Genomic DNA, 26313 nt, shown 5'->3' on the forward strand with positions numbered 1-26313 from the left:
AAAAAAAAAAAAAAAAAAAAAAACAACTGATTACGTATATATCGCCGTAGTGTATATACGCGTGCTTTACGTGCTTCTTATTTATATCTTATATGTACAGATGTACGATTTTACACGTTTTTTATTCATTTATTTATTTATTTATTTTTTTTTTTTTTTTGTTTGTTTTTTAAAACACTTTAAATAATTAAATTTAATTTTATGTTTTTTTTTTTTTAATTTTTTAACACTTAAAACTTAAATTTTTACATAATAAAATTAAAAAAAAAAAAAAAATTAAGTTAATAAAAACTTTAAATTATAAGTATTTTTATGCACATCTAAATATCTCATAGATATGAAAAGTTTTTCTGGTAAAAAAAAAAAAAGAAAAACCAAACAAGCAAACAAACAAACAAACATAGTTCATAATAAGCTCTTAATGAGTTTTGTAAGCAAAATTTTTCTATCATTGCAATTAGAGCAGACAGAAAAATGTTATCAAATATTTTTGTAATTTTATATTCAAAATAATGTAATAATTGATCTTGTGTGTCTTTTGATTTTATTTACTAAGAAAATATTACACTAAGCATTACTTGATCCCGAATTTTAGAGATATTTTCATATATACATCTTAGATGTGTGGCCAAATTTTCTTCTTCTGTACGGTCTTTTCTTACCCGACATTGAACACCCGACACCCACGGTTCACAAATAAGAGCAAATACGCAGCTTCATACATAGTTTTTTAAGGAACTCTCTACTTTACTTAACATTTTCTAAGTGAGATAATTTTTCGGCAATTTTTCGTTTAAGTATGTAAAAATATGTGTTTCGAATGTGCAATTATTCATTCCTTGTATGTCATTTCCAATGAGCAATGAGTTCATTGCAGTCGGAGCCACACTATCCTTTCTCGAGGAAATAATGCTTCCAAGATTGTCATCACACAGCATACACTCAACTGTGCCATAGCCCTCTTAAACATCGCTGACCATCATGACCATGAGCTCCGTAAAAGAGAATTTCTTTGTAATTGTGTGAAACGAATGCTAATGTAAGCAGAAATATCTTCGCGGAATCGAAAGTTATAGACAAACATATGGAAAAGATGTCGGCCTTTTTCCAGAACCGTTTCCGTTTCTTCGATATTGTCGACATACATATAAACAGATCAGGGACAATATTTAACATTCTTACATTCTTAATCGATCAAGAGCTATGGCAAGTTTCAGGTTCCAATCTTACGGCTGTGGCAAATCGACACATATGGGGGATCAAGATAATCCCTTTTGATAGAAATAGGTATACGTCATCATCGGTATCTCAAAAATGAGACCGCTTAAGAAATGATCAAGTGATGATGTAGAAGGTATTGATAAAGGTCCCAAAAAATAAATGATACAAACAAATTTCGGGACACATTTTTTTTGAAAATTGAAAAATTAAAAAGTATTCAAACGATGTACTCGGCAGTTGTAGTGTTAAAAGGTAGTTTTGGGGAACATTTTTAATGAAATGCATTAAAAAGCAAAAAATGATAAACGATTTGGATTTTGAAAAATTCAATAATTCCAATAATGTTGTCAAGCTTGCCAAGCCAACGACAACGATCTCTTGAGGCATAATAGTCGGTCTCATGTACATTTTAACAATAGTGTTCAATATGCGATCAAAATGAAATGGAAATAATAAGTAAATGTCGATGTTATGATGATAGATGATAGCAATAAATAATTGTTATATGAAAGAGTAAAAACAGAAAAAAAAAAAGATTGTTTTTCTATGAAAGATGAGATGAGATGCCTGTAAAGAATCAATAATATGTAGCATTATATATGCATTTATTTAGAGATGTTAATATTCTGCCATTCAAATAAAGTTATAAATTTTTTGATCTGTAAAATTATTTACTAATTATTATCAATTAAATGAACAAAAGACAGAAAACGAATGTCGGACGTTTATTTTGTTGTTCATTTAAACATACTGTTGTTGTATTATTTATACACGTTTTTTTTTTGTTTTTTTTGTTTTTTTTTTTTGCAAAATGTGATAATGAAAACATTTACTATTTGCTATATAATAGTTATCTTGCAGTTATAACCAACGAGAAAGAGAGAGAGAGAGAGAGAGAGAGAGAGAGAGAGAGAGAGAGAATGAAGTGAACAAAACACTTATTGCGCACATATTGAATGTGAATAACAGATATTCAAGTAAAAATGTGTATAATAGTGTGTGTATTGTAAAATTCAATGAAGCTTGAAATAAATGAAACGTAAATCGCCGACATAAATGCTGGCTTTTACCGTGTAAGTGAATATAATTTCATAGCAATTATGATACAATTTTGCAACTGTCTGAGCAACGGAACAGAAACATGTTAATGCAATTATGTACGCAACGATAACTAAAACAAGTGAAAAAATTTATATTTATTTTAGAGCGAATCGCGTATGCCCACCAATAACTAGATACCAAAGCTTTTTCACTTTATTAACAAAATATCATCATTTTATTAAAGAGTTCGACTATGTCCGCATACGCTGTGAGTGAATGCTAAAGTTATTAGGTGTTAGGTAACTGGATTATAATATTTTTCCATTTTAATTTTGAAATACAGAGGCCCGCCTTTGGCACCGCCCAGTTGCAGTGATGATACTTTCACTTTTAATTCGAGGCGCACAAAATTACTTTCTCTTGTTTGTCTGCTCTCTAGTTAAAATCTGTTCTTCTTCACGACGCCATGACGCCTTTACATATAACCAGAATAGCAGAAAGGCTATCTGTTGCTCTCCAACAGCGTATGGGCGGCTACGCTTACGCGCTGCTGTCTTTTTCAACCTTATGACATCATTTTTATAAAAGAGGAGACCTATATAACTTGATGGTGTTGGTTGGAACATGCTTTTCAATCGATTAAATACTTTTTCATAATAAATTTGAAATTTCGATTAGGTTTTGTAATATTATGATTGCAGTCAAGTGAAATATTTGAAGGAATAAACTTATCGGTCGGGACAAAAAATAAATGATTAAAAGCTCTAATAAGACTTACTTAGATTACTTGGCTGCGGTACAAAGGAACTCGGACTTGCTTAAAAATCCATTAAGAGTTCGCGAGCTAAAAGTCAATGTACCTACAAACGATGGTTTGGATGGGGGTTTCGTTAGTGTAATCCAAGCACTCTCTCAATATAATGTTTATATGGCTTTAAAAAATGATCGATATATATAATATATAATATGATATATATCTTTTTCTCCCTTCAGATCAAGTCTATGTATCTTTTTTATTATATTTATGCGTTATTTTTTTTTTTTATATTATTTTCATTATAACTATACCTTGCTGGATGAGCGTGCGTTAATGTTGTTTTACTACATATAGTTTACAGTTTCCATATCATATCCTTCTAAATACTTCCTACGCTTGTAGATAATTTTTTGCTTCATTAATATATATTTTATAGTATATGGTTTTTTTCCCCTAAAGATAGCGTAGTTGAATCTTCTAACAGGAGATCTTTCAGAGAAGCCGAAGATTATTTCTTTATCAACAAATTTCCTGAAAAGCTGTTGATACTACAAAGGCTAATGAAAACTATTCAGTCTATAAAAAAGATTTCTCAGATTACGCACTATATTGTTAATTTGATCCAACATACTTTTCATTCCAAAAACATTCTAACGCGTCCCTCTGCAATCTCGTTAATCGATAAGTTTTTCTTATAAACTGCGCAGAAGTCTTAAGTTCGTGGCATATTGGAGCTTGTAACGGGGATGCAATAAAATATTTACGCCTAATGGATACAAGTTAACCTTGCGTACCTCTTGGCATCTCTGGCTGTTGCAATCACTACTAAGATATCTTTGCCTAGGCGAAGGTATGCCTAAAAGAGTGAACAGGTTCTTAAATTTCTCCTTCAAAGGCAAATATTGAGAAACTCCTGGCAAATGGCTTCAAGCGAGTGACGCATAACAATCAAATATAATATTTTTTGTTAAAAGTTTGGCTCGGCGTAAAAAACTACTTTCGTTACTCTTTCATTATAAAGTATAATTTCCTATACGTTTTGCATGGCAACCCCTCATAACGAGTTTTTGTGTATATATCCACGTAATTATGATTGCGCGGTGTGTTATAAAGTAGGTTAAATGGATTAACACATGGATATTTACGCATAATTGAATTATCTTTTAATTTAACGGATATTTATAATAAATTTGTGTTAGGAAGTCTACGCGTCTTTTTTCGTTTCACAAAATCAATGAAATCTCGCACTTCTGAAGCTATATGAAGCGCCGACATATAAATGTTGAACATTTTCTCATTTTTAATTTCAAGAACAAAAAGTTGCAAGCTTACGGGCTCAATCAATAGGAATAAAAATTTTTCTCGATTATGGACCTATATTTTTTTTTTTAAATGAATAAAGAAATTTGAAGATTTTCCTTTTATTGAAGTTGGCTTTAAATTTTTGGCTTGGAGCCAATGACGTCGACTTTCAAACTTTATGAAAACATTGCTTATTTTGACAAGGACATTAACGGACAGACGGGCTTTATCTTGATCACAAGATCATTTAACTAAAAGCAATATATTAATGAGGTATCATTGCTTTACTAACATCTCAATGCATCAATATATCACAGTAGGAAGTTTGTTACTCAAAATTACAGTATATTACATTATCAGTATACCATTGTATAGTGGTATCAACCTAGCAATATGTGATTGTAGTAAAATGTCAACGTTATAGTGTCCCTCTATCGCTATGCTAATTTATCGGCGCATCACTGCATCAATGCATCATCGTAGCAGTATATTACTTTAACAATACGTCGGTCTATAAGTAATTACTTTACAGTTGCAGTATCTCTGTATCAGTATGGTTTCTTACTAGGCTGCCGCCACATGTCAGATTAATATTGTAGCAGTAAATCATAGTATCATTGCAGCAATTTATAGTTACCTAAGTCAATCTATCAATCTATCACTATATCAATATGCCAGTATAACACTGCAACAGTATATCGCTGTATCGCTGTGCCTCTTGATCAGCGCATCAATGTATCATCTTCGCAGTATGTCTTTGCGCAGTTTACGTTGCACTGTAAGTAATCGTATGATTACTTCAGAGTTGCAGTGTCCGTATGTTTTTTTATTAGTCTATCACCGTATCAGTGTAATATTATAGCGATAAATTATTGTAACAGTATATCCTTGTACCAATATGTTTCTTTATCAGCCTATCACTGCAACAGTGTATCCGCGGATAAGTATCTCATTTTATCGGTGTTATCACAGTACATATATATTATATTACCTATAGCAGTAGGCTTCTCTATTAGTGTATCACTGTAGCAGTATACCGCTATATTAACACATCACTGTTGTAATGGTACAGCACTGTAGCAGCATATCCCAGCAAAATACGTTTCTGTAATAGTATATCATTGCAACAAAATATCACTGTACCCGTATTACTATTACAAATGGAACGATAACATTAATATATCGTTGTTCGCCGGCGATGAGTGAAAAGTATTAAAACAAAATGCAACATTTTTTAATTTTTTTTTTTTTTGTTTTTTTTTTTTTCATATATGTATCAAAAATTATCTCTATTTCTGCATTCATTTTTTATATTTTGAAAACTAATCATTTTGCTGCAAAACGGAACACAGAGTGCAGACACAAGTAGTAAACGAGTACGATGACTTTCATCATTTTAGTATTTGTTAGCGTTTAGAATTTTTAATTTTTATATATATATATATATACAAAAAATATAGCTTGAAGGAAATTATGAAAAAGTCGAATGCACAACAAAACAATGAATAAAACAAAATCTTTCAAAAACAATCATATTTATGTGAAAAATAATTGTTTACGAAGGACTTTAAAAGCTGTAGCTGTAACAATGGTATGGCAGGCGGAAAAACTGCATCATTTAATGCTATATAGCGTTTATTATCATTGTATGCGTTTTCCGAAATCTAAGCGAAAGCGAACAATATTGAAACAATTTGTGTGACTAGACTTTAGTAAAAATAATAGAGTAACTATTTTTTTTTTTTTTTTTTATTATTATTAAAAATTTCTATGAATAGGCTGAAGAGAATGGGTTGATAGGGTCGTTTACATTGTAGTAATTTAAATATTTTAGCATTTGTTTAGGCAAAAGCTGATTGACAAATTGACAGCCTTGCGCTGTAATTAGACACTTCCACAAGCCTGACAGGTTATTTATATACATTTTGTTTTCTTTTTTTTTGCAAAAAAGTTAATTAGACGTTTATTCTCTCAGTTAATATCCATTCCCGCCAAATAAATACTAAATGCTGTTCAACTGTCAAGTAATTGAAATGTTTACACAATAATTAAAAATCTTCAAGAGTATTTAGAAATATAAAAAAAACTTATCTCATTGAATTAATTGTGTGAAGATGAAAAAAAAAAAAAGAAAAGAAACACACAACAGACAAATAAACATCAAAACGACAACGAAAGGACTTGTGTTTGGTTTAGAACGAGTTTCGTTAAGGTTAACTCTTATGGATTTGGATTCTTCTCGTGGTATTTTAAAGATAATATGGCATCAAAGAGCAAACAGAGAGGTTTGTACGCTACTACTGTAAGATGATTTACCTTAAGGCATAAATCGCTTAAGTAAAAGTATTATATTAAACGTAATATGTCCGAAAGCCAGATATTAAGAAAACAAGAGAAACCTTTTGGCGATTAAGTGGAAATTTTTGTAATTTTCACAATGAATAGTTAGGTAATTTTCATACGCAAAGCAACCCATACTTAATCGAGTTAATGGCGGAAATGTAAGAAACGCCTACAGTTGCTATTGTAATTTCAATGGACAAAGTCATGAATAGACTTGCGAGGCGATCAAGTCTCGAATTCATATCTTGTGTGATATCTTTGCAAGCGTTATTTTTTAATAAGCTCGGCAAAGCGTTCGTAACATATGCAATAATACTCTTAACCCAAATTTGGCCAAAATATAGAACATGTTCAGAACATTATTAACAGTAACAGACAAAACCTAGGAATGGCTTTTTTAGGTTTGGAGCTTGTGTCAGTAGTTCCTATCAATAAAGAGATGTAGCGGTACCTTCTGGCTTTATGATCGATGATAAGTCCGATCCGATAGTATTCCGAGGCAATAGCCATAAAAAATGATTGATGAGTTCTTAAGACTCCCAAATCACGCGGGCGGTTAAGCCAGCTTGGCGACTTGTGATGCTGCCTAGAATACATCTATAGTCAGTGACATAATTAAATTGCTGTCACTATTTAAACCACCCATGAATAAGTATTTTTAATACAGTTGGTCGGTCAGTGAGCTACACACTTTTGAACAATTTAATACAATGCACTTGTTGGACTCTGGCTATGAAAAGTAAAGTTTAACGAAATCATAGAAAATATATTAACAAAAAAAATATTCCTTTATCCTATGTCTTGTAAGAATTTGCACATTTTTTTCAAATTTTCATTAAAGCATAAAATATTTTTTTTTTATAGATTTTCATTTCTTTTTCAATCATTATTTTTATACAATAAAATCTCGGAGGTAAGATTATGAACTTACTTGAATTTTTTTTGTTCATATTCTCCACATAATTGGAAAGCGACCAACGAAATTTCGAGTTTTACGGTGCACAGAGTGTATATATATGTTTAGAAGATATAACGCATTTTATCTCCCCTCTTGTTTACAATCTCTCACTCAAGGATATCTATAATAACATTAATACCATTGCATTACACATTGCATTACTTGCATTTCGGTGAAAGCAAGGACACAAACTTTTCAATATGTTGTAATGAAATTAAATTAATGCATTTTTTTTTTTTTTTTTTGCTTAAGTTCAAGTAACCAAAATTATTAAATATTTTAAAATATTTAATTTATCTATTAACCGTTAACTACTCGGTTAACTTTAGTTTTACTATATAGACAAGAAGCATCGATCATAAAAAATACTTAACTTGTGAAGAATATAGATATGACACAGCAATGAAAGTAACTAAGTAAACGACTGAAAAAATGTTCTATCATTTCTGTCAAAACTTATCTGATCAAAGCAAGAGTCATATATTTATAAACCAACATGTATCTTTCTTACTTGCCATGCGTTCGTCTTGAAACTTTTATGCTCGTAAAACTTTTAAAGCGAAAATTTTCCTAAAATCTACTACTAAGGACTATATTTGAAAGTGGACCTTTTGAGCCTTGAGTGTAAGTTTGCTGAAATGATCAAAAAACGCCAACGGATGAGTTAATAATTATTTAAAAATATGTAGAAAACGGAAACTTGCTACGAATTAAAGCAGTAAAAACATTATAGTTGGGCAAGGTCAACCGTTAAACACCCTACACCACATTGTCTAAAACAATTCTTTTTTTTTTGCATGAAAATTGAATCCATTATCACATATAAGACTTTTCTGCTCTACAAAGGCGCAATTTTCCTAAAAATCCTTATTAGGATAATATTCAATAAACTGAGACGAGACTATCCCAATTTACCATTAAGTTATAATTTTCATCATGAAGCATTGAAAATTATACCTTTTTTTCGTATGAAAATCAGTTTTCCTTATATGAGAGGGGGTTCAAAAATTGCCCCAGCCGGTGGCAAGTTTTCATACCAATTTCGAATGCCGAAACACTATTACTTAGCTAATTTTGTCGGGAAATTTTGAAAATTGTAATTTTTTTCCACATAATGATTTTTCAAAATGGGGAATGATTCAAAAAGCTGACCAACCCCAACCATTGTCAATAGCGGTCGTCCTTGGTTCAGAGCACCGCTTTGGTTTGATCAAAATATCTCAAAAATTGCGACTTGTAGCTTGGAAACAAAAATGAATGGACACATCAGACAAGCAGACAGACAGACGGACAGACGGACAGATAGATAGGCTAACGGTTAGTTTGGTTATATCGATTTAGTAGATGATTCTGAATTGATCGATATAAAAAGAGACGGACCCATCGCAAGTCTTTCTGGGTGTTACGTACGTCCGCATACACGCAATGTAGGGTATAATAAAGCATTGTGCAATAAAATACTTAATTTAAACTGTATTATTTTGTATTATTAAAATATTATTCATTTTATATATTTAAAATACAATCTAACCTAACCTAACCTATCTTCAGTATCAAACTTTTATCATATTTCAACCTAACCTAACAATTGCTTAAGCTGATAAGTATTCAATATTTGTATTAAAGCGGAAAATTTTATTCTTTATATCTTCTTTACGTGATTGTATGTATGAATCATGTTTTTCATTTTTGGCTTGATTTAATTGTAATAATTTAGTTCCGTTACTTGTCAATATCAAAACTCGGAGATATGATCACGCAAAAGCTCGAGTATGCATACATGTGTACGTTTCATGTCAATAAACATCTTATTAAATATTAATCGCAGGGGTGTCACTATGACAATGTTTGTGACAACAGCGAGGTGAATATTACGATATAATGGAGTTAAATGATTACCGTGAAGGCCGCGGGGGGAGGAAAGCAGCATATGTAATTAAATATTTGTTCATAAAGTGACTGTCAGTGCATTGTAAATTTGCAAGCAGATGCAGAGAGAGAGAGAGAGAGAGGAATGAAAACATATGCGAAGAGTTAATGTTATGCCTGCGCTAGTTATTCTTCATATATCTGAGATGTGTAAGTGAGCTACGCTTGCATAATAAATGTAAAACGTTTTTCAAACTTCCAATTAAAAAAAAATCAATTTTTTATGTCACAATTACATTAGGGCTTAGCAACATTTGAAATTCTTTAATTAATCCATTTACGTTAGTTGTTGGTGTACTCTTGATTTAACACTACCAAGAATCGTGTAAAATGAATGAATGAAGTGATGGAGCATTTTTGACAATTTGCACGTGGTTTAGTCAAACTCACATAGTTCACCCAACATTGCTTAACATGCGGCACGTATAAGCATAAGCATAACTAAACCAAAACTCATTAGTTGACGATGTTGCTAAGAGTTTGCTATTCCTTTGAAAAGCTTATGCGAATGTCGTTTATTGTGTTTTGTTTTCCTTTCCTTCACGTAGCAGGTGTGTATGTCAAGATTTACATAAATAAGCACCACACGAGGACATTTGGCAAGCAATTGTTTGGTACGAGAGATGTGGGACCCACATGTGACATCCTCATATACGAAATGAAATTAATTGTATGTTGCGAATGTACGAATCAATGTTGCTGCTACATTCATTCATACATTCATAAAGATTTAATATTTTATTATGTAAAGGTATGAGATACCGATAAATGTTGATTTTAAATTGACCATTACCTAGAGGATGTGCTATATATGCCATGATATTTATTCTCATACACGTTCGTAAGAAGATTAAAAGAAGGAATAAGAGATCGAAGTGCGAGTGTAAAGATTAAATTTGCACTTAATAATATTATGGGAAATTGATTTGTTTGATTAAAATACGCATTTCTTCAATCATAGGTGAATTGCTTACACCTTAGCTTATATTGCAAGTTGAAAGACTCACAGAATATTTTCTGTCGATTGGAAATAGTTTCCCAGAAACATTGCGTCATATGGGTTTTGTCTCTTAAATTCATGACCGACCCCATTATCCTAATCGATATGAATGTGAACAATTGCAACGTCATTCTATGCTCAGCCTTTTTCTTAATCCGCCTAAGTGATCGAGTAGGCAAGGAATTTAGACTCACAACTCAGTGGTCGTGGATTCCAATCTTAAGTGCCAATCTTGAACTTTCAACAAAACCCAGAGTCTTAGATGCTAGTGCTGTAACACTTTAGTCTTTGAATTTATCCTCTGGGTTAATTAATAGTAATTCTAATAATAATCACAGCTTTGTGCTCTTTGTTGATTTTAACACAACATCATTTGGAAATTATTATAAATATCTGAAAATGTTTCATCAATTTTCGTTATCTTTACTCTTCAACGCTCAGGCGAGTGATCCATCTAGACCGTTTAATCAGATTAGAAATAATCACAAGTGCGTATTCTCAAGAAAGTATTTTCAATGTTTGCACACATAACGTTGATAGGTGAAAATTGTCTTAATTTTATGCCTACCATGATATAAAGGAGATGCCGATATTTTTGCAATACCCAGACGGAAGTTCAGGAAGGATATATTTTTGATCAGTTTTAATTTCTGAATTAATTAACGCATGTCCGTCCGTCCGTCCGTCCATCTATCGGTCTATGTAATGTTTGTGGTAGACATATCGATTTCTAGAACAATAAAAGATTGTCTCTTAACGATCCTATGGGACCTAAATAAAAGCGGGTAAAAGAGGCCTTTGAGAGAGCATTGAATCATTTTGCTTGGGCTTTTTTTCTTTTTAATGAGACAATTTACTAAAGTCAATTTTAATTTTTTGCGAAAAGAGTCACTTTGATATGAAAATTTATGCGATTCTCATGAATGTTTTCCATAGTATTCAGAGCACATATTTTAAATAACCGGTTTTGTTTTTTAAACTTTTTTTCAGGTGTGATTCTGTAAAGATCCCGTACATTGTCGGAAGTGGAACGAGAATTATATTCGGCAGTAGTGCGAGATTTAAGAATACACGAGTGAAAGTCAATAGTAAACTAAGTCTGTGCGATTTTCTTTCGTCCTTCGTCAACGACTGACTATAAATAGTAGGAAGGAACAATAAAAAGATATGAAGAAAAGATATGAAGAATCAAATGTGCATTTGAACGATCCCTTTTCCGTCCAAATGTCCATCGAATGACTATAATAGGAAGGAAGAAAAAATACGTATTTGAAGTATTTCGCCGTGCTATGCCTATGCTTTTTGAAATTTTATTGTATGATAACAACTAATGTGTGTCATTAAAAAGTTTTTACCTAAACCAGATTTAATGATATGCTTTTTTGGAATTTTTTATAACAATTTTTTTAACCATTTTTTAATTCCAAGCAATCGAAATTGCAATGAAAGCGTCATTTGCATTGTGGGCTTGAAAAATTTTATACGAATCTTGGTTTGGTTTTTATTTCGAAATTCATTGTTATTCAATTTTTGCGGAATGCGCAGCGCCATTTACCAGACCTTTAAATTATGTATGACAACAAACAGTAACACAATAACGACCGCAAACAACAACCGAAAATGTTACAACTCTAACATGCAATAAAGAGCAAAGCAGAGACATGGCTAACACGATTTATATATATGTCGAACCAGTGTTCCTAAAAAAAAAAAAAATAGATGATTACGGGCGTTTTATACTCTCCCAGTTGCTCTCCCACAGTTGCTTTGCGTAAGAAAGAAATGTGTTTTAATATTAGATACCAAACCAGTACGTACGTACATAAATGTAGTCAATTCAATCTTAAAGACTGACTGACTGACTGACTGACTGACTGACTGCATCTTTGATTTATGCATTATAGTCCCTCCCCTCGATACGGCATTGATACAATACATACATTTTATGATGTTTATACACGTTTTGTTTCATTTTGTTTTTGTTTTTGTTTTTATGTGTTTTTTTTTTTTGCTGTTTTCTCTTATACGGACATATTTTGTTTTTGGCCAGCAATTCAAGTGCTTGTTGTAGTATTCCCAAAATTTTTTGAAAAATTTGCATAATTGTTGCTATATATATATATATATATATATATATATGTATATATTGCTTTCAGTATTTCTCACTCCTTACACATTATATACTACAAATGTTTACATATACATATACATACATATATATATGCACGAATGCATGTATATACGTCGCTAGTAGTTTACGGTCTAAAGTTTGTTCACGTTGAGTGAAAGACATGTGAATCGAAAGTAACCGTTTCTCCTCCTTTTGGCCAATGAATGCAAATCCACACTCATACAGACAGAGCAACTTCTAACATTATAAATAATGCTTTTACTTATTTTCTCTATATACATATATGTATATATGCATGTACACATCACTCACATTGTATATAATTTGTTGTTCATTGCTATTATATGTGTGTGTGTGTGTGTGTGTTCGGATAGATAACTCTGTTTTGCATACTTTTACGTATGAAAATTTAAAAGTTTCATGCAATACATTGTCGACACCAAAAATTACACATGTAAATTGCAAATTGCTAAAAATACTATTGCTGCCGGTCACTGTTGTTACCCATTGTATGGTATATTTAGTTAATTTAACCACAAAATAGACTATTACGTGTATATGTATGTGCACGCAGCTGTCTAAGTGTACCTATACCAAGCGTATATATTAGCATATCTGAAGTGTGGTTAACACTACATTATTATTGTGCATTCTTTTTTTCTATTTACAGAAAATACTCAGTCAGTCAGTGTGTGTGTGTGTGTGTGTGTGTTGTGTGTAAATTTGAAATTTTTAAAGAAACTTGGGTTTTTGTTACCGTTACATTGCACCTTGAATATGTACACGTTCTAGCGGGGAAACATACTAAGACTGTGATTACGCTAATAATAATACAAATGATTTGACTTCAGAGAAGTTCTATATATGATATTAATTTATATGAAATATTTAGTAGTTTTGATTACCATGCAGCACCCATTCACCAGTTAGTTACTGGATACTGCTAAGTCGCATAATCTACAACAAGAGCCAGACAGTTTGTTCAAATATTCCATGTTATATAATATACATGGAAGAAAGTGGCCAATGATGGTCCGATACTCGGAAATATTGTTAGCGAAAACTTAACTATGGCAGGCATTAATGCAGATTTTAGAACAAGTCACAAGCGCATTTCAAAAGCTTGAAAAGAATATGCTTAGATATATGTATTGGACAGCGTGACAGCCATTGTCGAATTTCATCGCTAGTGCATGATTCTATTTTTATACCGGAGCATATGTTTTTTTGAAATGTAATATGCAATGAAAAAAAAAATTTATGTTCAAAGTTCAGAAAAGTGACTTGGTGGACTTGGTCACTGCTTGGTAAGATCTTAATCTTAAAGATTCCATCTAAGGCAAATATAACTTTCTCACTTTAATACTCTACAATTGCAGCTGGGCGAGATGCGCCAGGCTAAAGTTGGGAATACAAACTAATGCATAAAATCTATCTCAATTTGATTAAAGATCTGCTTCAGCAGAGGAGATCTCAGGCTTTTGCAAGCCTGGCGTTAATTGAGACTATCTATATGTTATAAGATCTTTTATAAATGTTTGTCAAGGTCATAAACGAATTCACGTTCACATTATTTGCAGTATATTCAGTATACTGTTATCGTTAATTGAAAAAATTTTTTTCGAGTTAAATATTTTAACAGATGTGTTTACGTCCGACACAAAATCAGATGAAAAGAAAAAAAATTAATTAAATTGTTGAGTTCTAAAATAATTGCTTATAAGTGATGCTCTTGTATTATGTTAATCTACGTATATATATATATATATATATATGTATATCACAAGTCTCCGAATAAAGTCATTTCATTAGATTCGTGCAAACAAATATTGTTTGTTATGTAGAAAATTTTATATGACAAGGAAAAGCTACAATTAAAATTTATGATTGGCATTTTACCTAAATTGTGCAAATATTATATAAAGGAGTACACAAGTGTTAAACACTCATTAACACCGCATAGACACAGTTGAAAAATAACAATTTCAAAGAATTTTGATAAGAGAAGGCGACTCGGCCGGTCAAGACAATAATAATGCTTTTAAAGTGTGATTGGTTGCTTTTAATTTTCTTAACTAAGTTATCACTACTAATACGAATTCATTCGACACCTCTACGACGTGACAATAATGTAAGTTTTTCAATAATAAAAAATTGGAATTAATCTGCTAAGTCTGCTAAACATACATTAATTAATTTTCCTTTAAATAGTATCCACCAAAGGAACTTATAACGGGAGCTAAACCACTACATGAGAAATGTGTAAAAGAAACTGGAGTAACGGAAGGTAATGTGTTTATAATAAAGTGTGCTTTTAAAAGTTTTGCACACACTTGATGGATAAGGTATTCTCACATATGCAGGACATCAAGAACGCGACATCTCGGTAAATTATCATAGGAATCATTATACTTAAGTCCGCATGAGAAGGTTATCTTGAGAGCAAACTTTTAAGCATGGTGTAGAAGCGGAAGGGACCCAAATTTTTAACGCGTCTTAGAACCTAAACAATGTCGTCATTTAGTTTTCAATAACTTGTGATTTTAACTCTAGGCAGCTTTTAATAATGATAAATATTGGGTTTCATGATGCACTAGATATGTTTAAAATATTGCAGAGGATGATGGCGGTTGATTTTATTGCCAATTTTTTTTTTTTCTTGTAATTAAAACAAAATTGTTTCCACCACTACCTGTATCCTGTCAATATGACGACCTTACAATGTAGCAAAGCGAAAAGGAAAATTTCCATCTTACAATCTCCGCATTTTGCAAATTGATTTTATGCTTATCTGTATTTTGTTTCGCAGAGGCAATCAAAGAATTTAGTGATGGAGAAGTACACGAAGATGAAGCCTTAAAATGTTATATGAATTGCTTTTTTCACGAGTTGGGCGCAGTTGATGATAAGGGTGATGTTCATTTGGAAACTTTAAATTTAATTATGCCAGGATCGTTTGTAGATGCCATACTAAAACCAGCTCAACATTGCATTCATCCAGAGGGCGATACCTTGTGTCATAAAGCCTGGTGGTTCCATCAATGTTGGAAGAAAGCCGATCCAGAGGTATTTTAATTTAGTACAAAAATCATTATAATTATTTAAAAAAAAATATTACTCTTCTTCCAGCATTACTTTCTTTTGTAAGATAATCATTTTGTGTGGGAATGACACCTAAAGAAATTGTGATTGAAATTTTTATAAAATTCTGGACTGATTTTAATCTAAATTGAACATATATTTAAATTTATACTACTCGATGTTATCTGCGGAATTTTTAATAATATCATAAAGAAATTTAATAAATTTAAAATGTATTCCAGGGATGTATTAAAACTCTTTATAATTCGCTTAAAAATTTGTAAAATGACTATTACAACAACTATTATAACAACTTCTTCAAGATTGTCCTTCTTCGGCCATGGACACAAAAAATAAAAAAATCATAGGCGCTTTAGTTCGTTCATTAGCATCCGATCAGATACTTTTGTGAAATATATGTATATATATATATATATATATATATTTGTGATATAGGATTTATTCACGTTTATAGTATATATCAGCAAATTGAAATATTTCGTTCATCGTCGACGGACATACACACAACAAATATTTAATTGTCCTTTGTAAGGAAAAATTGTAGGGAATCTTAGCTTAATATCTACTCGATACCGTTAACATTTTCATGTCGTCGATGCGTCCGACCGCATTTCTTGAATCTCAAATAATTACTTAAAACTGTAAACACCAGCATGAGCCAAACTTTCGATGAAAGGTAGGCGGACAGATGGACTGACACGACTTAATCGACTAAAAATTTAACGTTAATCACATATTTGTCTGTCTTTGAACGGAAATTCGACATTCCTGTCATTATCTTTCGATATATATATATATGTAAAACGCGTTATTATGTGATTCTTCAATACACGATACGATACGATAATTAAATAGCAAAGTTTTAATACAATTGAATCGAATGTGCTTTGTCTGAAAAATATAACTTAATACAAAAATTTTTAATTACATGTTGCAAGTATCGTGTTACAAATTTTTTTTTTTTTTTGCATAAAGAGAACGTAGAATAAAGAAAGGCATATATTGTACTTAAGGCGAATTTTGTATACCCATCATCGGCAAAAGGGCTTTGATTACATTCTGCGAGTCATCAAAATCATTATAATTATAATAAAATGTTGGAAATTTGCATTTTCTTCCGTAGGAGTGTTTTAGTGTTTATAAGTATTTCCAATAAATTACTTATATTTGAAACATTGAACTTGATGAAAGAATATCGACAATAGTTACTCGGACGGACGGACATTAGAATACTGTTGAAGGGTCTGGGAATCAGTTTATATACAAAGAGGTTAGAGTTAAAAAACAAAAAAAAAAAAAAAAAAAAATATTTCACCGAATTATTGTTTATTTAGTCTGGCTAGCAGCTTAATAATGGATAAAAAAAAAATAAAATATCCTTTAAGGATACTCTGATATTTTTACTCTTTATAGAGTTACAAACGAAATGATAAAATTGCTACACCCTACCCTTAGATGATAGGTATAAAAACATGAACTGTTCGTTTAAATATTCATTATCGCAATCCATATAGGTACGAAAAGCAAGAAAAAAAAAAAACTTTATATTAATATTTTCGCATTCTTCGAAAAAAACGTAATATTAAATTTTTAAAAGGAGAAAAAGGAAAAAAAAAAATATTTGAAAAACTTTTTTTGATTGCGAACAATTGATGATAGCAAGCAATGATTGTTAAGTGTAAATTTAATTGTGAAATGATTTTTGTTATTCTCTTAATTATCCTGTTGCTGATAAGAATTCAGGCACAATCACCCAAACGGGACAATAAAGTAGGTACAAATTAAATAGAAATTGTTTAAAAACGAGAAAAAAGAGAAAGTAAAGACCATTTTTTTTTTTTGTGTTATAGTATCCACCAAAGGAACTCATTACAATGGCTAAACCGTTTCATGAAGCATGTGTAAAGCAAACTGGAGTAACGGAAGGTAATTTATTTCTTTATTGTTAAAGTTTCGATCGTAAATAAAAAATGAAAATGATAATAATCTTGCATGGTATGCCAGTCGAGTTATTGCGTTTGCAACAGAAAAACAAAAATGTCATAAGTTAGATGTAGCCTTAGTTTATGAAGGATCGGCACATGTCAGTCAGTTGGTTGGTCAGTTTTCATGCGTTTTGCACAAAGTAATAGAGAAAGTTAAAGAATTTTACAAGTACAGTAGACTCATCCGTCCGTCCGTCCATCTCGATTTGTTCCATGTTGCACGAGTCATTTAGGTTATGCAAATTCAACGCGAAACTTATGAAAAGAAATTGAAATTTATGACTATCAGGAGACCATCCATCTATTAAAATATTTTTTATTTGTTGCAAAAAGACTCTTGATAGGGCAATTGAGTTATGCAGAATTAATAAAATTCTTGTAGGTAAACTTTGAAGGCGACCTCTTTTCATCTTTTATTTTATTGTTTTTTTTTTTTTTTGGTTTTTAGAGGCAATTAAGGAATTCAGCGAAGGAAATATCCATGAAGATGAGGCTTTGAAATGTTATATGAATTGTTTTTTTCATGAATTGGGTTTGGTTGACGATAAGGGCGACGTTCATTTGGAAACTTTACGTCAAAGTATGCCTGGATCTTTTGTTGATCTTATATTAAAACCAGCTCAGCATTGTGTTCATCCAGAAGGTGATACACTCTGCCATAAGGCCTGGTGGTTTCATCAATGCTGGAAAAAAGCCGATCCAGTTGTAAGTAAGTTAATGCAAGATATTTGCCATTTTTTAAAGAAAACTTTTCCTTTTCTCTATTATTGCAGCATTATTTTCTCTTATAAAAATGTTAAACTTATTGTCTTTGTTGTTTTCTGTATAATAAATATTCCCTTCCATAATGAATGTAAAATTTTTGCATGCAAATTTTATGACAAGTGCGTGCATAGTGCCGTCATTTCAACGCACTCCTCCACCACGGTCCATTTTCATAAGAGAGCCATTTCAACTGAATGATTGCTGTCACGAATAGTTTGTCTTTACCTGATTTGTGTTTTTATGTAGAAGTTTGGAAGAGTGAACTCATCTACCAAGTCGACAAGTGCTGTCTGAGAATAAACTAAAACGATACTCAATCAACTTTGAATGGATTTGTCGGTAACAATTGGCCATAGCAGGAAGCACACCTCAAATCCGATATTCAATCTCCAAATGACGAAGTACTTCCTACCCCATATTCAAATCATCTACGGATACTATGTTCTGTGAATAAAGCGACTATCATGTGTATGGCAAACGCAATTCCGTCTGGTGGAGGTGTGCGCACGCATTTGTCACACAACGTGCACAATATCCAGAAAATAAATTTAATAACACTCTACGCTTGTGAATATTTTTTTCCAGCTTCGGTGGTTAGCGTTTTGACTTTGTTTTTAAGGAAGAAAGCCAAAAAGGCTCTCTTTAGCGCTAGGTCTGGCCATTAGTTCTTTTTCTGATCGTTGCATACCAAGTTTTCTTACAGCTATTACTAAGAGAGTGCATCAGGCTAATCGCACATGTAGCTCAGGAGGAAGCATGGTTGCACTTAGAAGAATACACAGCTGAGCCTGCAATTGCAAAGTGTCGACCCAGTTATTAAACGTCCGCCTGAGCAGTCGAGTAGCTAAGAATAGCGACCACCAAGTCAGCGTTCGCCAGACCAAAGTTCAAGTGCGGTATAGTTTTCTTTGCTCGTAGTCACAGTGAGCTCTTAGTCAGTAAAGGTGTAACTCTTATCGATTAAGTCCGCAACGGCTAGGTTGCGGCCCCCACCTTTTACTTTTCTTTATTGCTTCCGACAGTCACCGTGTTACAAAAATAGGAGACATCTACTGAGTGATTGGTTATATTGAAAAAAAAAGTACGAATAGCGACTTGCTTCTAAGGTTAATAGCTAAGCTAAGGAAGTTTATATTCACCTTGCAGCGAATTTCTGACAACCATTATCTCGTAATAATGAAAGCTAAAAGTTGGTAAAATATTTTATTTACCGTACACATGCGGGTTAGCCCTTTGAAACAATCTTATGGCGACGCATTACAATTAAAGTAAGAAATGTGTTCACGTTTTACGTTTCACGTTTTATTTCCATATATCTCCACATATCTCATAAATGGTAAATTAAAGCTTTTCGCTTTCAACGGATTTTTACATATTTCATAGATCGTAAAATGCAATTTTTTTTGGTTTATTATGCCGATCTCTTTAGGAGGTTTTTTAATTGAAATTTGAGTTCTACACCTTTAGGTGGATCAAAGCAAGTTTTGCATTCGTATGTTAATCGTTTGGATTGTAAATTACAGTTTCTTGCCTACTCCAGAGGCTCACAGACAGATTTCTGACTTGTTACCTGTGAGGGTAAATCCCTATAAAACGAGGATAGATGATCACGACGGTTACGCAAACAGGAAAAACTCAATATTTATGACGTCTTGAACATTTCTTTATAGCTAAAGCGATTGTTAATAAATCTAGTATAGAATATCTTGGAGGGATTGGAATGTCTATACCATAGACTGTGCCGCAGATTGCAGTTTCTAGGTTTCTATATTATTAACGAAATTAGTTTTTGCTTTGGGTAAAACTTTGCTTTAACAGATCACTGCTAAATATTTTCGATCGATAATTTGTCGACAATATATTATTTTAAATTTTTAATTAGAAAGTGAGTGGTAAAGAGGAAAAAAAATATTTACAAGTGTAGAGGATTAAACTTAGTCGAATTATATGCAGAGAAGCAGAAAGCATGCGTCTTTACCGTGGTAATGATGTGCAATAATGTGAAACAGATAGTGCCTTGCAAAAAAAAAAAGGTCTCACGATTGTTATTGTTGCATAATTACATTTTCATTTTCATTTCCCTTTTTTTTTTTTTTTTTTTTTTTTCTAATATCAATATTTCAATATACGTCTATTGTTGTTGTTGCGGAAACAACCTTTTGCATGTGCGTGATAATTTTGCAATATTTTTAACAAATAAAGCCGCACGCATTCATTCATTCAAGCAGTGAATAGGCAAAATTTTTGCAAAAATATTTATTTTCACTAAAAACACACACACACACACACACCATTGGACTCATCTTTAAAATTGAAACGAACCTACTACACGCAGTTATCATACGTAAGTAATTAAAAACGGCACAATTTTCGGAAAATGAAGTAAATTGTTTTACTCAACTGTTGTTGTGCTATTATAGTAAAATATTTAAAAAGGTATAAAACAAAAGGAAAAAAAAAAAAAAAAAAAAAAGCAATTTTAATTAAATACTGCCAACGGTGCATTAGCAAGACTAGCAATGCGAAGAACGAATCAATAATAGTGATGTGCACGAGGCTGCAATTAAAATTTGAGCGAAAAAGTAAACAAATAAATAACTGAATGAATCCGATGAATTAAGAAGTTGTGTATAAAAACTCAATTGCATCTCGATTATCTGACAATCTGACATCAGTTTTTACATACTCAAGCGAATCAAATAAAATTAGTAAGTTTTAGTCCTTTTCACCTTACAACGCATCCCATATACGAAATCGGTACGAGAAAGATTGACTTTCATCGAGGCATTGTTGCTGTGTTCATTATTACTGCTCTTGTTATTGTTGTTAGTGTTTTTTGTTTATTTTTTAACCCAATGGTTACAAATTGTTGTTTAATTGTTGTGTTGTGTGTGAATGTATGGAATATTGCCATAGAAATGTCGAAGATTACTAAATTGGATTAAAAAATTGTGTGTAAATATAAAAAGGAAAAAAAAAAGGAAAAAAAAAAAGAAAAACAAAAGAGAAATCGTACAAATAAAGTGAAAAGAATGAAAGAATAGAGGAGAAAGGAGCGAAAGATTGAGATAACAAAACCGTTTCAATATCTTTATTAAATTTTTTAATTGATTTTTTTCTTTCTTTTTGTTTCGTTTTTTATGAAAATAATAAAAGCGTATCCTTAGTGCATGTTTTTAATTCTGTTAGTTTTGCTTTGTTTTTTCTTTTTTTTTATTTTTTTGTCATTGCATATAGATAAAGGGGTCTTCTTTTTTTATTATTCAAACAGTTGAATGAAGTTTTGTCAATGCCAAGTTTTGTTTTTATTTGCAAAAGTAATTTCGGTCGTGAATAAATTTCTCTCTTACTCTGAACCGCGTTAGGTTAAAGAAGATTTGAAAAAAAAATAAATATAAAGGAACTAAATTTTTCACACTCTATAATGTGGAGAGGGCGCGGTTGATTTTTTATATTTTCAAAATAACAGTTTTCATCGCCTAGGTGCATGAGCGTTGTAGGCGTGTCCTTGAAAAAGTTTAGGTCCCTTTCAAATTCTTTTGCAAATTTGTAGGCGATATCTTCATTTTCGCAGATCAACATTAACCATAGATACTATACGGCAGACGGACATGCTTAGGTAAACTCCAGATTTGAAATTGTCCAAGAATTTATATACACGTTATATAGGCAATGAACAAAAATTTAACTTTGACACTATAATATTGGGTGGGCATTGGGTCAATTCTTTCTATTTTCGTACACATAATACAGCATTGCCCATAGAATATACGTTTTTGTGTATTTATCGGCTTTAGTCTATGAGTAATGAGCAAAAAAAACAATTTTTTATTTCTTTTGAAAAGCAAAGGTGTTCTCAGTTTATGGACCAAGGTAGGCGGGTCTTTCAACCCATTTGAATTGTTTTTAAAAACAAATTGCGTGCAAGAATTTCCAATGTTTCTGACAAATTTTAAATCGACTGCTTCATTTTTGTGGTCAAGAAAATGTTTACAATAGACATTGGACAGACGGACAGACAGACTAACTTAAATCGATGCAGTATCTGATGCCAATCAAGAATGTATATACAGTCTATTCCCATGAAGCCGTTTTGACGTTCGCTCGTTGCTTCGCTTATCTACTCGACCGCCTGGCCTCTACTTGTTCGCTTGCTAGCGTGTCCATTACAGGTAGAGCATCCTATGTGTTTCTCATCTTCCATCTGACCATACGTTAATATTCCGATTGTCTATCTGTACATCCGACGTTTATCTGATGGCACGAAATGAGCTACGATTGTGTCTATTACACTCGCGTGAGTAGACGCGAACCGCTTTGCGCACTTATTTGTCCGCTTGTAGGCTTTCTTAGCGCTCCGTTCGATTAAAACGATGGATGAATAAATAATATACACCGTGATTCCTTCTTCTAGCTGAAATCAAAGTAATTTAAGACTCCCTATCTACTACTCTATGGTAAGAGGACATGACATGGGCGTAAAAACTTCACCTTTATGGGAAAATTCCTTTTTTCTTTTGCGTATTTAAAAAACAAAAAAAAAAAAAAAACGAAAATAGAATCGTTTATGCCTTTTCATCTTCTCCTTCTTCTTCTTCTTCTTCTTCTTCTTCTTCTTTACCTTTTTTTCTTTTTTTAAAATTTTGTTGCTGTGCTTTTAAACAAAGTTAGAACAATAAAACACGCGTGCACAGTACGCTATTAAAGAATATTAAGCCATTTGTGTGACGGAAGCAAGGATGACTTTGTCCGGTAAATACCGTTTTTTAACATTGTATACAATGTTAATTGTCCTCTTGTCAGCATGGACTCGTGCACAACAGCCGAGGCGTGATGATGAAGTAAGTATGTGTATATGTAATGTGTATAGTAAGGGTATTGTTAAAAATTGAGATTTCGTAACAAATCATTAAATTGTCGTATCGCTCATTTATAGTATCCACCGCCGGCGATTTTGAAATTGGCAAAGCCTTTTCATGACATATGTGTAGAGCAGACCGGTGTTAAAGAGGGTGAGTATGAATGAATCCGTTTTTGTTTTTCTATTTTTTGTTTTCCTTTTCTTTTTTTTTTTTTTTTGCGATATTATTATGAGAAGTGTTTGTGTGTTTATCGTTCATTTGTTGTTGTTTTTTTTTTTTTTTTTTTTTTTTTGTTTAAAAAAAAGGCTATTAAAAAATTTAGTTATTGAGAAATTCATGAAGATGAAGCTTTGAAATGTTACATGAATTGCTTATTCCATGAGTTTGATGTGGTCGATGACAATGGTGACGTTCACCTTGAAACATTGTTTAGTAAAATTCCTGCAGCTTTACGTGATTTATTGATGGAGGCGTCAAAGGGTTGCGTTCATCCAGAAGGTGATACACTTTGCCATAAGGCCTGGTGGTTCCATCAATGCTGGAAGAAAGCAGATCCTGTCGTACGTTCTAGTCGTTAACACTGTCGAACACTAATTTATAGATCTGTTTGTATTTTTAGCATTACTTTTTGGTTTAAAAGATCGATCATCTACTGCAAACAAAACCGGAAAAATCCTTATGACACAACCGACACACAAAAAAATTTTATCACATTTTTATTTTATATTTTGATTTCCATTAAAGCATAATAATAAATAATTCGAACTTTAGAAGATTTTATTAAATTTAACGAAAAAGCGAAAGCAGGAAGAGTTCAAAAAAAAAAAAAAAAAAAAAAAAAAAAATGAATCGTGCGAGTTGGTTGGTTCGTTCATCTATTGGGCTTTGAATCGAACAATTAATGTGCTCAGTATATTTAGGAAAGTTTCAACTTGTCTTTACGGAGGAATTTCGTGAAGATTGTTTATTGGTGTTATCATTAAAAAAACGTGGTATGGGGTTCCGGAATAGTTGTGGAAGATTTGGAAGCAAACTCAATTTGGCAAAGGTTTTAAGAGCTGGGACTGAAAATAAATATTTTGCAAGAAATTGTAGATAATTTTGTAACGCATTTATAGGTAATAAGGAATTGATTGGTGAAGGACTATAATAGAAGGCACTTATAATACCAGTAGATATTGAAGGCCAAGTAATTGATATACGATACTGTTTTATCATTTTTACGAGTAACGGATGCAATGAGTTCTTTAACTAATCAAAATAAGTTAATAAATCGATCTTAGATCGTCCGTCTGTCCGTCTGTGAATGGCGAACATTGTTCTGGCCGCGAAAATTGAAAAATCATTGTCAATTTCTTATAAAAAGTCAAAGTTTTTGCGCCCAACTTGAGATGAAAAGTGGGCGCGGTACAATCCAAACCAAGGTCACCTCAGTTTCAAAAAAAAAAGTAATTGGAATCTGTTTTCATTATTCATAAAATGCAGAGAAAAATTTTCACGTAGTTGGGTGACTTGCAGCATTTCTACAAGAAAATTGGTTACGCCTACTCAATATTATAGTTTCAGTTAAAATAAACGTGAAACCGATAAAATTTTAATACTTGTTTCTAGTTGCGGATGGTCAAAAAAAATGCTAGCAACTCTTCAGACTGCTATAAGGTTTAGGTTTCTGTTTTGATCGCGTGAATAAATTGATATTACACTTATTTAGAGTTAGGCGTGGTCATGAACCAATTGAGCTTTTTCTTTCTAAAAAGTCGGCCATAGTCGGCAGATTTCAATATGAACACAGACTTAATATGATAATCCGTACTCTCGCTTCTTTTTAATAAAATGTCGATTGAAACGAATGGATCTCCAAAAGAAGAATAACCGAATGCAGCGTACGAAAAGAACTCAGCGCATCCGACTATTCCTTGGTATACATTGTTTCCTCTTAAGAATAACTTTGCTAAACTTTTTCATGCTTTTCAACGCTCGGTTCGCTTGCATGCAGGACAATTGCTGAGATTGCTTGAAGATTTTCCACAGAGACTCCGCCAAATGGAGAAACTTTAAAATCCAAAGATACTACATTGATATTGATTAGGTACAGTCCGAGCAAGGCTAACTCTCTTGCAAATCCCATATAGGAGAACAACCAAATAAGTAGACAAACACCTGAAGTTTTTCGAGATTTTAGATTTCATTAGCTAGTTTTGCTCGTCAACGCAGTTAAAGGGTTTATTAACTTAATATAGAATCGAGTTTCAAAACCTGGAAGAAAAGGCGAATGAAGGGTATACGTCAAGTTACGCGCTGTAGCGTTTTTGTATATATATAACGCAAAGTTGTGCGAACTCTGTATTCTTATCGCTTTTTTAAAAGACATAAATTATAAAACTTTATGCCAGGGGCACATTATATATGTCGGCCTTTTTATGTTATTGGCTAATATCCAAGCCTTAAGAATTTTGGATGAATGCATTTCATAAGGCATAGTTGCAATCTATGCCGGCAGTGAGCCAACCAGCCGACAAACAGCTATAAGCTTCGAAGGTTATAAAATTATTTACGTGCGCTGTTGGAATAAGAAAAAGTAGAGGCAAAGAAAACAACATAAGGCGGACGTACGTTAATATTTCTACACAATATGTTAAATATTGTAGCTGCTTATAATATGCTTAGCAATGCTTACTGATGTCTTCGCTTATTACACAAGATTTAATTATGATTAACGAATGTCGTAGGGAGAGTAATCCCACTATTAAGAAGCGCTAAGCAGAACTGTCTAGCAATTGTTAATTAAAGCAATTAATTAAACTTATAATTTTTCTCTAAATTCCTTCGACACTCTACTGAAGTAGTAGTGGCGGTTAATTATACTTTTTTGTGCAACAATTGTTAGTCACCGATTCCAGTCACCGAAATTGTGGTG

The 26313-nt window shown here is 32.2% G+C and overlaps 3 protein-coding genes across 3 annotated transcripts; all 3 read left to right on the top strand.

Annotated features, from left to right (window-relative positions):
* Positions 1-14660: 14660 nt before the first annotated feature.
* LOC119635030 (general odorant-binding protein 83a-like) lies at positions 14661-15917 on the top strand. The gene is made up of 4 exons (XM_038029545.1): positions 14661-14813; positions 14894-14969; positions 15492-15748; positions 15812-15917. The coding sequence occupies exons 1-4, from the start codon at positions 14718-14720 to the stop codon at positions 15827-15829; spliced, it is 447 nt and encodes a 148-aa protein (XP_037885473.1). The 5' UTR covers positions 14661-14717; the 3' UTR covers positions 15830-15917.
* Positions 15918-17354: 1437 nt separating this feature from the next.
* On the top strand, positions 17355-19039 carry LOC119635029 (pheromone-binding protein-related protein 6-like). The gene is made up of 4 exons (XM_038029544.1): positions 17355-17554; positions 17635-17710; positions 18218-18474; positions 18543-19039. Exons 1-4 carry the CDS (start codon positions 17450-17452, stop codon positions 18558-18560), a joined length of 456 nt encoding a protein of 151 aa, XP_037885472.1. The 5' UTR covers positions 17355-17449; the 3' UTR covers positions 18561-19039.
* A 2144-nt stretch (positions 19040-21183) lies between these two features.
* Positions 21184-24091, top strand: LOC119634774 (pheromone-binding protein-related protein 6-like). The gene is given in 5 exon segments (XM_038029129.1): positions 21184-21242; positions 23206-23375; positions 23471-23546; positions 23700-23956; positions 24016-24091. Coding segments are annotated over 4 exon segments (453 nt in total). The 5' UTR covers positions 21184-21242; positions 23206-23273; the 3' UTR covers positions 24034-24091.
* The last annotated feature ends 2222 nt before the right edge of the window (positions 24092-26313 follow it).

This window comes from Glossina fuscipes, unplaced genomic scaffold, assembly GCF_014805625.2.
Source record: "Glossina fuscipes isolate IAEA_lab_2018 unplaced genomic scaffold, Yale_Gfus_2 3, whole genome shotgun sequence".
In the NCBI taxonomy this organism is placed as follows: Eukaryota; Metazoa; Arthropoda; class Insecta; order Diptera; family Glossinidae; genus Glossina; species Glossina fuscipes.

What these genes read in the sequence shown, in the direction of transcription:
- LOC119635029 (XM_038029544.1), top strand. Translation starts at nt 17,450, where the DNA reads ATGATTGTTAAGTGTAAATTTAATTGTGAAATGATTTTTGTTATTCTC. An exon ending in CACCCAAACGGGACAATAAA is followed by an intron (nt 17,555 to 17,634) that starts GTAGGTACAAAT and finishes TTTGTGTTATAG; the next exon opens with TATCCACCAAAGGAACTCAT. An exon ending in GCAAACTGGAGTAACGGAAG is followed by an intron (nt 17,711 to 18,217) that starts GTAATTTATTTC and finishes TTTGGTTTTTAG; the next exon opens with AGGCAATTAAGGAATTCAGC.
- LOC119635030 (XM_038029545.1), top strand. Translation starts at nt 14,718, where the DNA reads ATGCTTTTAAAGTGTGATTGGTTGCTTTTAATTTTCTTAACTAAGTTA. An exon ending in CTCTACGACGTGACAATAAT is followed by an intron (nt 14,814 to 14,893) that starts GTAAGTTTTTCA and finishes TCCTTTAAATAG; the next exon opens with TATCCACCAAAGGAACTTAT. An exon ending in AGAAACTGGAGTAACGGAAG is followed by an intron (nt 14,970 to 15,491) that starts GTAATGTGTTTA and finishes TTTGTTTCGCAG; the next exon opens with AGGCAATCAAAGAATTTAGT.